Source organism: Ambystoma mexicanum, chromosome 12, assembly GCF_040938575.1.
Source record: "Ambystoma mexicanum isolate Mex_15411 chromosome 12, UKY_AmexF1_1, whole genome shotgun sequence".
NCBI classification, from domain to species: Eukaryota; Metazoa; Chordata; class Amphibia; order Caudata; family Ambystomatidae; genus Ambystoma; species Ambystoma mexicanum.
Window position 1 is genome coordinate 81,492,442 of NC_090936.1, and position 13,875 is coordinate 81,506,316.

At 49.6% G+C, this 13,875-nt stretch overlaps 1 protein-coding gene across 2 annotated transcripts in view; it reads left to right on the forward strand.

Moving 5' to 3' along the window:
* Positions 1 to 13,875, forward strand: part of GSAP (gamma-secretase activating protein) — a 2,819,616-nt gene that overhangs the window by 330,772 nt on the left and 2,474,969 nt on the right. For both annotated transcript variants that reach the window (XM_069628052.1, XM_069628053.1), the window contains exon 5: positions 3,849 to 3,896. In XM_069628052.1, the coding sequence (XP_069484153.1) occupies positions 3,849 to 3,896 (48 nt within the window). The remainder of the gene's footprint in view (positions 1 to 3,848; positions 3,897 to 13,875) is intronic.

Genomic DNA, 13,875 nt, shown 5'->3' on the forward strand with positions numbered 1-13,875 from the left:
GCCCCCAGTCGCGCTCCCACTAAGCCCCCACCCACCGACCCTGGTCGCGCTCCCTCGAAAAGTCGCGCTCCATCTAACACCTAACCGCCCTCCGTAGTCGCGCTCCCTCTACATTACCCCACACACCCACCCTAGTCGCGCTCCCTCTATCCCCCACCCACCCACCCTAGTCACGCTCCCTCTACCAGTCATGCTCCCTCTACCCCCCACCCACCCACCCTAGTCACGCTCCCTCTACCCCCCACCCACCCACCCTAGTCACGCTCCCTCTACCCCCCTCCCACCCACCCTAGTCACGCTCCCTCTACCCGTAGTCACGCTCCCTCAAAGTCACGCTCCATCTAACACCTAACCGCCCTCCGTAGTCATGCTCCCTCTACATTACCCCACACACCCACCCTAGTCACGCTCCCTCTACCCCCCACCCGCCCTAGACACGCTCCCTCTACCCCCCACCCACCCACCCTAGACACGCTCCCTCTAACCCCCACCCACCCACCCTAGACACGCTCCCTCTAACCCCCACCCACCCACCCTAGACACGCTCCCTCTACCCCACACCCACCCACCCTAGTCACGCTCCCTCTACCCATCACTCACCCACCCTAGTCACGCTCCCTCTGCCCCCCACCCACCCACCCTAGTCACGCTCCCTCTACCCCATAGTCACGCTCCCTCTACCCCCCACCCACCCACCCTAGTCACGCTCCCTCTACCCCCCACCCACCCATCCTAGTCACGCTCCCTCTACCCCCCATCCATCCACCCTAGTCACGCTCCCTCTACCACATAGTCGCTCTCCCTCTGTCCCCCCAACGACCGACCATATTTACGCTCCCTCTACCCCCTACCCATCCCTCCTAGTCACGCTCCTTCTTGGAAATAGCCCACCCACCCAAGTTGCGCTCCCTCTACCCCCCCACCAACCCACCCACCCTAGTCGTGCTCCCTCTAACTGAACACCCACCAACCCAAGTCGTGCTCCCTCTAACCCCCCAACCAACCACCCACCCAAGTCATGCTCCCTCTAACCCCCAACCCGCCCAAGTCGTGCTCCCTCTAACCATAGTCATGCTCCCTCTAACCCATCACCCACCCACCCAAGTCGTGCTCCCTCTAATCACCCAAATCGTACTCCATCTAACCCCCGACCAACCAACCCTAGTTGCGCTCCCTCTACTACATAGTCGCGCTCCCTCTGTTCCCCCCAACGACCGACCCTGGTCAAGCTCCCTTTAACTCATAGTCCCACCAACCCTAGTTGCGCTCCCTCTACCCGAAAGTCGTGCTCCCTGTACCCGCCACCCACCCACCCTAGTCGCGCTCCTCTAAACGCCCACCCACCCCTAGTCGTGCTCCCTCTAACCCCACACCCACCCACCCTAGTCATGCTCCCTCTAACCCATAGTCGTGCTCCCTCTAACCACCCACCCACCCACCCTAGTCATGCTCCTCAAACCTCAATGGTCGTGCTACCTCTAAGGCCTCCACCCACCCTAGTCGTGCTCCCTGTAACCCACCCACCCTAGTCATGCTCCCTCTAACCCCCTGTCCCAACCTACCATAGTCACGCTCCCTCTATCACCCATAGTCACGCTCCCTCTATGCCCCCAACCACCCACCCTAGTCGCGCTCCCTCTACCGCTAAGTCGCTCTTCCTCTAAACCCTAGTCGCGCTCCCTGTACCCCAGTCGCGCTCCATCTATCCCCCACCCACCGTAATCGTGCTCCCTCTAAAGCGCCCAATTACCCACCCACCCTATTCACGCTCTATCTAAGTCAGAAACCACCGACCCAGGTTGCGCTCCCTCTACAAAATACCCACGCACCCTAGTCACGCTCCCTCTAAGTCTAAGTCGCGCTCTGTCTACCAGTAGTCATGCTCCCTCTAAACCGCCCACCCTAGTCGCGCTCCCTCTAAGTCAGAACCCACCGACCCACCCTAGTAGCGCTCCCTCTACCCCCCTACCCACTCACCCTAATCGTGCTCCCTCTACCCTGCACCTACCCACCCTAATCGCACTCCTTCTACCCATAATCGCTCTCCCTCTACCCAATACCCACCCACCCTAGTCACGCTCCCTCTACCAAATACCCACCCACCCTAGTCTCGCTCCCTCTACCCAATACCCACCCACCATAGTCGCGCTCCCTCTACCAACCCATCCCTAAGTCGCGCTCCCTCTAACCCCACACACCCTACCCGAGTAGCAGCCATCTACCGAAAACCCACCCACCCTAGTCGCGCTCCCTCTAAGTCAGAACCTACTGACCCACCCTAGTCGCGCTCCATCTAAGTCAGAACCCACCGACCCACCCTAATCGCGCTCCCTCTACCCCCTACCCACCCACCCTAATCGCGCTCCCTCTACCCCCTACCCACCGACCCTAATCGCGCTCCCTCTACCGACTACCCACCCGCCCTAATCGTGCTCCCTCTACCCCCTACCCACCCGCCCTAATCGCGCTCCGTCTATCCTGCACCTACCCACCCTAATCGCGCTCCCTCTACCCAATACCCACCCATCCTAGTCACGCTCCCTCTACCAAATACCCACCCACCCTAGTCGCGCTCCCTCTACCAAATACCCACCCACCCTAGTCTCGCTCCCTTTACCTAATACCCACCCACCATAGTCGTGCTCCCTCTACCAACCCACCCTAGTCGTGCTCCCTCTACCAATAGTACCTACCCCCCTAGTCGAGCTCCCTCGTTCCAATCCCCCACCCACCCTAGTCGTGCTCCCTCTAGCCCCCCAGCCACCCTAGTCGCGTTCCCTCTACCCCCCACCCACCGTAGTCGCGCTCCCTCTACCCCCACTCAACCTCCTAGTCGCGCTCCTTCTATGCGCCACCCACCCTCCCTAGTCGCGCTACTTCTATGCGCCACACACCCACCCTAGTCGCTCTCCTTCTACCTCCACCCACCCTAGTCGCTCTCCTTCCACCGTCCCACCCACCCTAGTCGCTCTCCTTCCGCCCCCGACACCCACCCGCCCTAGTCGCTCTCCTTGCACCCGAACCCCACCCACCCTAGTCGCTCTCCTTGCACCCGAACCCCACCCACCATAGTCGCTCTCCTTCCACCCGAACCCCACCCACCCACCCTAGTCGCTCTCCTTCCACCCCCCCACCCACCCTAGTCGTGCTCCTTCCAGAGTCGTGCTCCTTCTACCCCCCACCCACCCTAGTCGTGCTCCTTCTACCCCCCACCCACCCACCCTAGTCGTGCTCCTTCTTCCATAGTCGTGCTCCTTCTACCAAAAAAGTCGTGCTCCTTCTACCAAAGACCACCCACCCACCCTAGTCGTGCTCCTTCTACCAAAGACCACCCACCCACCCGAGTCGTACTCCTTCTACCCGGCACCAACCCACCCTAGTCACGCTCCTACCTACCACCCACCCACCCTAGACACACCCCTACCCCCCAAAGTCACACTCCTACCCCCCTACCCACCCACCCTAGTCGCGCTCCCTCTACCCATAGTTGCGCTCCCTCTAGCTCTATAGTCCTGCTCCCTCTAGTCCCGCTCTCCAAACTTTGCACTCTCTCCTTGCACCTCGTGTCTTTAAATGCAAAATGCAAATAACAGCAGTAAACGCCAAAACGATTGCCTTTGCCAAAGTTTAAGCAAGGGGTAGGATTGGTAACCTGCACCGGTCCACCTTGATTCCTACATTCAGTTCACAACTTCTTGTCCTAATTCATCATGAACACTCCTGCACGAGTGTTTTATTCACCCTACCTTTGTGATAAGGTGTTGGAAAGTTTAATTCAAACCCATAAAGTACTTAAATGCAACGTAAAGGAGGCACTAATCATGCTCTTTAATTGTTTTTGTTTGTAGCATTCAGTTATTTGGACGCAGAGAGTGTACCGAAACAGCAGAGATCAGGTACTGTACATTTTTGCTTGAAATATGTTTTTTTTGCAAATGTCTTTGGAGACACGGTTTTGAATCTAATAATTTTTGTCAGTAATTGTGAATATTTAGTATCTGCTTGCAGTTGCATTATCGCTTGTTCTATTGAATTGCATGCATACTATCAGAGAGGTCATGGTGGGCACCCTGATCAGGTGACTATGCTACCCATCGGGCACGTGGCCAATGTCCATTGACTAAATCCAATGTCTTCTTACTTGCACAGCGCCTTAGGTCTTTGGGTCCGGCAAGGAAAACTGACTGGGACTATGGGTGGTTTAGTGCAATCGGAGCAAAGTTTGCTATCTGATAGTGGGAAGCAGACTGTGAAATATCATTGCTCTTGTATGCAGGTGAGCGTGTGCGATGTGTATGTTGCCATGTGTGTTTCCTTTGTTTGGGTAAACTATGCACATTGGCATATCGTCCTTTTAGTACCGGTTAATGTTGGCTGCTACAGTGGGACCAGAAAGTACATCTTGCATCCTGCACATCCCACGTTTTTGTTTTCATCAGTTGATGGGGGACTAAGACATGCTTCGCATGCAAATATGACTGCTCTTAAGCCATGATGGTTTTAATCACAAGGAGAAATGTTGATTTCCTCAGTACTCTGAATTTGATTTGACACCAAATGCATTTCTAAACGCCTACAGCACCTCCATGTTTAGCCCCCTTTTCTGGCAGAGTGCACACCTTGTGAAGCAGAGACTTTCCTCAGGACGGCTGAAGCAATGATTAACCCCTTAAGTGCCAAGGACGAGTATGCTCATCCTTTTTGATTGGACTTCCACAATAGTCTGGCAGTATGGCAGTGAGAATGAGGCCTAGGGGTTTGCACTTATGCTCAGGAGAACCGTCGTGTGTGTGCGCTGCAGTCATACTTCATGGTCCGTCTGGAAGCAGCCCTTTGGTTAGAGAGCAGATGCAAGGCTGTTGCACTAGAGCAAACACTTTCAGCAGTGGCTGTTTCCCGCAGTTAGACATGTTTGTGTGGGTGTGATCAGCCCCTTACAGGGGCTTCCTACCCGTGCTATTAAGTGGTTTGTTGGTGGGAATACGCCCGTTCTACAGATCTGGGCCTCCTTCTCTAATTATTAGATGCTTTGGGTAATAAATGTGCAAGTGCCCGTTTTGTGCTGCTTTTGGATGCAGCCCATTTTATGTAATAGTACTGTGTCTTTGATTCGTTTTGGTCTTTGTTTGAATCTATTCTTCAGCCTTCTCACTGAAATTCTTTGTAAACAGCATGGCACTGGATCAGCGTGCGTTCCTTCCTGCTTTACACTTGGATAGTAAGCCATTCTCCAAGTATTTACTGGTAGCAGGCTTTGAGTTTCACAAGAGATTCCCCACTGAATCATTATACCCCAGAGACCACTTACCACATACTGTGCATGGTACAATAAATGACAAGGCACTTCTTCAGCATTTTGCAGGGCCGACTTGTGGCCTGCTCGACCAAGTATTTGAATTGGCTGGTGGACACAGCAGAACGTATCAGAGAAGAAAGATGAAAAACACTTGGCTAGTAAGCAGACAACCTGGCAAAACTAAATGATGTAGACATTGATGCAGTAGTGGAATAAAATGAGACCAGCTACCAGGGACGCAGACCACTTTGCCACCTTCTGGAATGCCTTGCCTTTAAAGATATACCGCGACCTGAACTTTATCATATTTCACTATTTTCTCTGCTTTTTTATTCTTCATTACTTCTCTTTTGCTTCCAAATCTGATTCCTTTCTAAGTCTCCTTCCCATACTCTTTCTACCTCATTCTCCATCACGATCTAAAGTGACCAGCCTGTCGCATATGCTCGCTACAAGTAAACATTAAATAAATGGACAGGTGCCAAGTGTACAATGTAAAGAGAATACAAATGAGAGGAGATCTCTTAACTGTCAGTCATGCTCGGAGTAATTAGAGTACAATCAAATGATGTGCTTTAGCGAAGGAACAGCATACGTCAAACTGCCATGTGGAATATTGACCACTGCTTAGAGGCAGCCCAACGTGCTAGAAATCTATGACTCAGTAAAATATTCACACAAATTTCCCTAAAGAAGACCTAGATCAAGAACATCTAATTTGTTTCTGCTTAGGGTTCAAATACCCCAGGGTCTTGAAACACCTGTAGTGCGAGACAGGTAGGTATCTCAAGTTTCAGCCTAGAGGTGCAAGAAACATCCTCATGCACATGGTCTACATGCTATGGTAAATCAGAATTATTAGACGGACCACGTGGCATTTTGGGTTGAGTATTCTTTTTATTTGAACACCCCAAAACATACTCTATTCCTAAATGTCTGTGTCCTACTTTAAAGAATAGAAAGAAGTCTAAAAGAGTGCTTGGCATCCACTGTCCAGAAACGTATTCTAGCTTGATTGCTGTCCCTACCACTGTAAACAAAACAGCCCAACTTTAACAAAGGTACAGTAAGGGCCTTTGTCCAAACGAATGATTGGTGGCCTGTTTCTGATCCTGTCCCGCTGTCCCTTTATCAGGAAAAAGGTTTGCTTCCTCCATTGCACTGGTGAAGTCCAGACACCAAATGTTTCTTTAAGTTTCCCCTCCTCAGGTTGCTCTCAGTCTTTGGTTCATCTCTTTCTCACTAGGTTAATCAGGGTTTTGTCTCTGATCTACGTCCACTCTTGGGAACTCCCTGGTTCAAAAATCCAGTCAAGGTACTCACGTTGGGCTCCCCAACAAGGAATCTCATGGCACTTTCTCCAGTTAGTTATCGCCTGGTTTTTACCCCTCCTTGGGGTCTCGGGTCTCTATCTCAGCGCACCTTGGGATATGATTTCACCCCGCCTCCCTGCCTTGGTGCCTGGTGTCTCTGACCCAGCCTTGGGGCCTGATTTCTCCCACCTGCCTTGGGGTCTGGTCGAGCCTTTGCACCCTCCTCCCAGTTCTCTGCAGCAACTACAGACCTTCTGTTTCTATGCAGTACTCCTCCGGGGAGGCTGTTCGGGTTGTGCCGGTTCTCAGTTGCTTGAAGGGTCCTTGGGAACCATGGAAAGCAGTCGCCTCTGACACACTGTATACTCCCTGTCTCCTAGTGGAACATACAGGAAAACAGGTAATTGACACTATGCAGGGACATCTTAATGGCTGCGTCCCCTTTCTTAGTAGCACTGCGGATACCTGACTCAGGAGCTGCATGGGCGACTAAGATGCAGGATTTAGGAACCTCTACTGGGTTTGCACAATAACTTGTCAACATGCCACACACCACTGGGAAGTCATAACATAAGGAGGGAATACCTGATATTTTGCTGTGTCGGGCTAGAACCTTCCAGAGAGCCAGTTCTGTTAATTTATTTTCACAAAAACGAAGAGTAAAGTCAGGAGAATATCGGCTTGGATGTTTCACTGCAGCATAAAACGGAGTTCAGTATAAACCACCCAGTCTCGGGAGAATAACTGACTTGGGAGTTACAAGCTGGTATACCACACGTGTAAAACAGTAACTATCTCGTATACCAGAGGGGACACTTGAACTAATAACAGACTTGGGAGTTCCAAGCTGCTAACAAGTATCGGAAGTCTAGTCTGTCTAAAATCGCCTAAATACCTAAGAATACATGGGGACTGGAACCACAGACTCGTATGTGACTCCAAGTAGTTTGTGAAACAACACGCTCTGCTTTTCCGGCGGCTTTGTAATGAAAGATTTACACGTGCGTCCCAGCGCGATTCCCAGAATTAGAACGTAACTTGGGCTTTGGTACGGAACACTCAGCGGCCATATTGATTATCAAGTTATAGTGTTGGGAGTATTTCTACCGTGGTGGCCATCTAGGAAAGATGAATCATAACTTGAAGCACACGGGTAAAAGAGTGGAAATATTCACCAATTTCCTTAATGTTTTCCTATTGTTTTATATTTATTAGTCTAAAGACAAGAAAAGCTTTATATTGACATTTTTAAAACCTCCCCCATATGTGCTTTTTAAAATTTGACTGGGTATGCCTTCGTTTACTATTTTAGTAAATGTATCCCTTCTCCGTTTCACTCCATTTTGGATTTGATATACACTCTTTTGCGGGCCTTGCCTTAGGAATCCTTAACAACCCTATTTGGAGTCTTTTACTTTAGTGCGTACCCTTCTGTCCCCATGGAACCAGGAATCGAGGTATTTGCTTCTCTTTATAAAATGTCCAAAAAATCCTGTTAAAATGTGTACATCTTATTTACAGCACAATCCCTCCCCCTATTTTTGCCACCTTCGTTCTACTTACATCCGTGACTCTGCTTGAGTCCCTTGAGATCGACTCTCGCTCAACCGACCAGTTTGCCTTCTGTCCACATGGCACCTGCGGGGACCGCACAGGAATTTCTTCAAAGGGTCACCTGCCAACTAAATCTTCTTGCACGTGACTCTGCCCGCCGATCTCCAGAAGCCCTGCAGTTGTCTGGCTAATGGTGGGAGCAGCCAAACGTCCAGGGGTCTGGATCTGGCCTAGGTCGATTAGATGGTAATCATCTGCACCACTAGCAGCAAAATGTGCTCTAGCACCTTGACACGTCTTTTGTGCTAGATGGAATTACAAATAATGATCTCATCCCAAATAATGGGACAGACTCAAGGAATATGGCAAAGTACTGCTTTATTCTCATTTAATAAAGCAGGGAGAACTGACAGGCATTGGACTGATGCATCAACATTTACACAGTAGCTTGATGTCCTATGTGGCAAATTATAAAACCTATTGAGGGAAGGGATGGTTAAGGGAACATATCTACATATAGAACATATACGGTTTAATACATCATTGGCTGCCCCTTGTCTGTAGGACACGCCTTGAACTACCTCTAAATATGTATAGTACTGATTATAGCGGACAAAATGTCAGCGGGTTGGTTTATGCAACGGTGTATGTTAGGTTGTCCCATAGACCCACTGATTGGTGGCATACTATCCCAACCTTGGACTTTCGGCTCTTTAGACTACTCCCAGTTTTTCCAATTAGTCCATCTCTCATCAGTCGGCCATTAGCCAAAGTCTTCTGTCTGTAGTTGACCTTGCAGCCTGCTCACTGTCCTGGAACATTCAAGGGAGTGTGACCACACCATTATCTTCATCTAAGGCACTAATGAATAGCCCTTGTCTTCGACTTCTGAGTCCCATCCGAAGAGACCACACATTTGTCCATTTCAGCCTCTTATTTGCTGTTATTTGATTCAATTATGCAGGGTGCTGTTGCTCCTCTTGGCCTCTAGAGACTTGCTCACTCTACCTTGCATAGAGTACATATACATGTTTTCTTCCTTACTCTAAGAGAAGTGTGCCCTTCGTTCATAGCTTAGCCTGGTTAACTCCTCTTGTGCCTTGCAATTATTCCATTAAAATAGCATCCTTGATGCTAGGACAACATAGCCTTCCTGTTGTTCTGCACATGGAGATTTCCACCCTCTCTTGATTCTGCAACCTTGGTTGAATTCCACATGAGCCAGCGTCCATTTTCCTATCATGGCTGTGCTTGCCACGTTATTCCTCTATAGCAAGCCTCTATATGTTTCCTTTGTACCTTGCGTTACTGCGTATTTACAATTATTGACCAGTAAGTTACTTCATTATCTTTGTATTCACGATTACTTCAGCCTTGGGTACATATTTCTCTTGGTGCTTCAGTTACATTGTTACTTAGCCTGACGGGGGACCAAGGGCGTGGTGTAGCCATCACCACTTTCACTTGGCTCAGGATGGCCTCCATACATCTGAGGACCAGTATTCAGGCCCCCCACCTTCATTAACAGCTGCAATACCTGCCAGGGGCTGAATCCCGCCGGGGGACCAACGCTGTGGGGTGGTGAGGTCCACAGGGGTTTTAAGCTACTGAAGGGGTTGTCCATCTGATACAACCCCTCGACTGATTGAATTTTCATTGGAAGGAAAACTGAAAGGAGCATCATGACCCCCCACGACGATGAGCATAGGTGAGAAGAAGGGGTGGGGCTTGTTTGAACTGCTATACCGGCCTGCCGCCCTGCCTCTCTGTCCCTATATGTTGATTTGGCAACTTTCTTTTCCTTGCCGTTTCATCCGTTCGCATTGACATGGTGACGATAGCTGTGGCCACGGACATTGGTTCTCCTCCTTCGCCCTCACTCGAGGAAAATTGCATTAGTGAAACAGAGGTTACTGGACCCAACCAACCTAGCAGTCTCGGTAGGATAGCTCAGGGGCAATGCGCTCACCTTGGAAGCAAGACGACGCAGAGCAACACAGGTTTGATTCTCGGGTCAGCGCTTAGAAACCTCTGGGTATAAAGCGCGGCATCAGATCAGTGCCCACAGACCGGTTATGATCACGCGCGATGTCTACAAATTGATCATTGAAATCAACAAATTCCTGGGAAGTGCCCCAACAGTAATGGCGACAAATGCAGGTACCCTCCCCACTAAAGGCTACCGTGACCAGCAGGATAAAGGGAAAGCCCCTGCACCATTTAATCTAGGGAACACTTGCTTGGCTCTTCCAGCAGCCAGCCTGGTGGCGAGTGATGCCCTCCCTTCTCCGGAACTACTAAGCAATGGGAGGCATGTATCGGCCAAAGCTTGTTTGGGGCTCTGTGAGCCAATAGTTTCGTCTCTAATCGAAGCACCCATTCCTCCCTTCACTCCATATCTCATCTCCAATTCCATGTCCTGGCTCTTGAAGATTCAGCCTGTCACCCCTGTGAATAAGTTCAGGCAAAGTATAATTGTGACCCAGTCCTTGCTATAACCATACCTCTTGTAACCAGGAACACAGAGGTAAGTAATCCACACTGTCCCCGTCATGAAGGTAACATCTAGACTCACCGAAACAGGAATATAGTCAATAGGAGTACAGGAAATGGGGACCTCTGTGCAAAGGATCACCTTCTCACCACTACCTACTGAAAGACACTGGTTATCATGCACCCGGCGTGCAAGACTCACCTAATACGGAAAGGCTCATGCTGGGTACTAAACAACCTGTGGTAGCCCCTCTTGCAACACCTGTTACTCCTTTTTCATCCCCTGCATTGTCCCCCGCTGATGAACCAGGAAAGAGTTGTCATTGTTCTCTGGTCCTCATAGAATTTATGGCTCTAAAGACATTTTTATTACTGATCTTAGAAATGGGTGAAGGCATTAGGAGGGGCACTTCAGGGCACCACCAGCTAAACAACGAATTCGACATAAGGGCACCTGATCCAGCAACGAAGAAATGCTGCAATGCTTCAAAGGTATGTAAGGAACGCATGGTGGCAATAGTAAGATAGACCTAAGTGACCACACTTCAAGGGTGTTTATTGAACTTTTGCATAGGTGTGATAAACGCCTATCTAAACCTAAATCTACAGATGGGAGCAAGATACGGCCATCAAATAATAGTAATGCAGTCCTAGTAGTGTCTTGTCAAATTAAAAGGGCCTATACTAAAAAACCTATTGCCAATCGTACCACTAAGTTACAAAATAATGTGAGGTCATGTTCATGAAAAAGAAAGAAGTGTTCCCAAAATATTATGTCGGGGTGCTCTTACCATTGGCCTCCCTTACCCACATTTTCAGCACGGGACAAGGCGGGTCACTTGAGCAAAACACACTCTCTGGCTTCTGCGGCACAAGTATACAGTTCTATTTTCCCAGTTCAGGACCTTCTGTCTCCAAGTCTCCTTACTTCTCGCAAGTCTCTTGATGCAGAGGGCCTGCTGTACCGGAAGCAACACATAAATGTTCTCTTCAATATTCAACTTGGGTATTCACCCTGGATCCCTCTCTGCCAGGCTCAGAGCCCTTTCAAACAAGGTTCAATTTGTCTCCCTCAGCTGAGCTCCGACCAGTTTGGATTTACTTTAAACTATCGAAGACTTTCGAATGTGCACAGGGTTTAGCTTGACCTGTTACAGGACCACTTTGATCTCTCTCCCACTCAGCATCAGATGGATACCTAACAGAAACTTTCGAATGAGGACCCATGTGGTGTCGGACCACTCTGTGTATGGTATCTTTTCTTGGTTTCCCAAAGTTCAGTTACAAAGTTCAACAAAGTCTTTTGGCTGTCAGTTGCATTTTTCGTCGCTTATTCCAAACTCTTCACACACTGTTCTCTTTATACAATGTTGCCGCTTGCAACCTTGGTTCAAAACACAAGCTGGTTTGGTATCGGTCTCTCCGACTCACCGGGTGTGCTTTCTTTCCGGATGCTGCTTTGTTGTAGGAGCCAAGGACAGCACCAGAGTGGCTATCACTCCTCCCTGCCTTGGTTATCGACGTGGGAGAGCCCTGGGTACCTCAGACACACTGTGCAGTTTTGATCAGCCTTAGTTCCTGGTCTTCAGTTTCTTACTTTCAAAGGTTCATGAAAGTAATGGTCTTTATAGGTCAAGGATGCTTCCCTCCTCGCAAGCCTCTCCGGTCTCGCTGTCTTTCTCCTTGTATTAAATGACCATCTTGGAACTGCTGTTTCCTCATGTGTTTTGCCTTGCTCAGAGTGTGCTTTCATGCTCCGCTTTTTATCTGTGTGGGGAAGTGTGATGGAAATCAGGTGTGTGTAATGATCCATAATTGCTTGACCATGGTGTTGGGACATGTCATATATACGGCTCTGGTGTTAGTCCGTTGTCGCTCACAGTGAACTGTCCTTGAGAAAGTGTTTATGTTGGGAAACGGGGTGTGGGGGTTGAATTCCCAGGTATCCTAGCTGGTAAGATAGGAGGGAAAAGGTCTTACAAGTAAGGGGATACTGCGTCTCACCCTCCGGTGTCCCACTTCCACTCCCTGAAGACCCCATCATCCAGGTGATCCTCCCACACTGGGCCACCCCCAGGAACTGGATCCAAAAGCGATGGCCGTGTCCTGGCCACCTGGATGACAGATCCCTGAGGAGTAGCAGGTGAGACACCTTCAGGTTTCTCACAGTTAGCTGTGACTCAACCTGCCATGAATGGTCCCATTCCCTGGGTGCCCATTGAAGTGGTGTCTGCAAAGGAAACCTGGGGTCAATCTGACATCGGTAATAGTCCAACATCCACTAATCGTCTGGTGGAAGCCGCACATAGTCCACGGCGGCACGACCATGGGGATTTTGAACAAGCGGTCTAGGACTACATACGGGGCTGTGAGCTATGGGGTGGGTGAGGGCAATGTAGTAGACCGTGGAGGGACCACAGCTTTGCCAAATTGTAGTGCACTAAAATCACAAGTTCCAAATATGTATAGTTCTCAGCATCAAGAGTCGCAGCGTGGAACCATGTGGGGGGGGTTGCAAAGAATGGGTGTGGTTATCATGCACAGGATCCCTAAATACTCCAGTAATGAGTTTGAATCAAGAGACTCCCTCATTAATAATTAATAAGTGCACACATTGGTTGAGAACAGTCTATGGATGTTACTCCTTGATTAGGGAGGACATTGTATGCTGCAGTAGATTGTTTTATCATGGGGGTAGCTCACGTGATTACATCCGCATAGAATTCGGGCATCGAGGATTAGCCTCTGGCCTACTGGGAATTCGTATGCGTCGACGCCCCAAGAGAAGTAGCTTGATTCTTATTAGTGCCTCCCCTCTTTGGAAGAATGCTGGCCTCGGAATGACACTCCCTTTGGCAACTAGACCCCAGTCCACAACACTCTCCGGAGCCAATTTGGTGCCACTGGGGAAAAAGACTTGCAGGGCCCACTAAAGGAGGCGGGAGACCCTTTCCCCACAACGATGCAGCAGACATTGTAACTGGTTTGGGGACTGTAACTAATTATTGTTCTATGACGTGGGTGGGCAAATGGCTCTTGTTATTCATATTGTATTGTAACTGATTTATAAGTGGAAATTATGTATAAGTACTTTGATGGCCCTATGGCCGAATAAAGTTAAATGAATGACTGACATTGGTGCTCATTACAATGTTGCAGGTCCGGAACCAACGGTGCCGGTAAGCTCACTGGCACCGTTGTTTCCGGACCGGCAAAGTT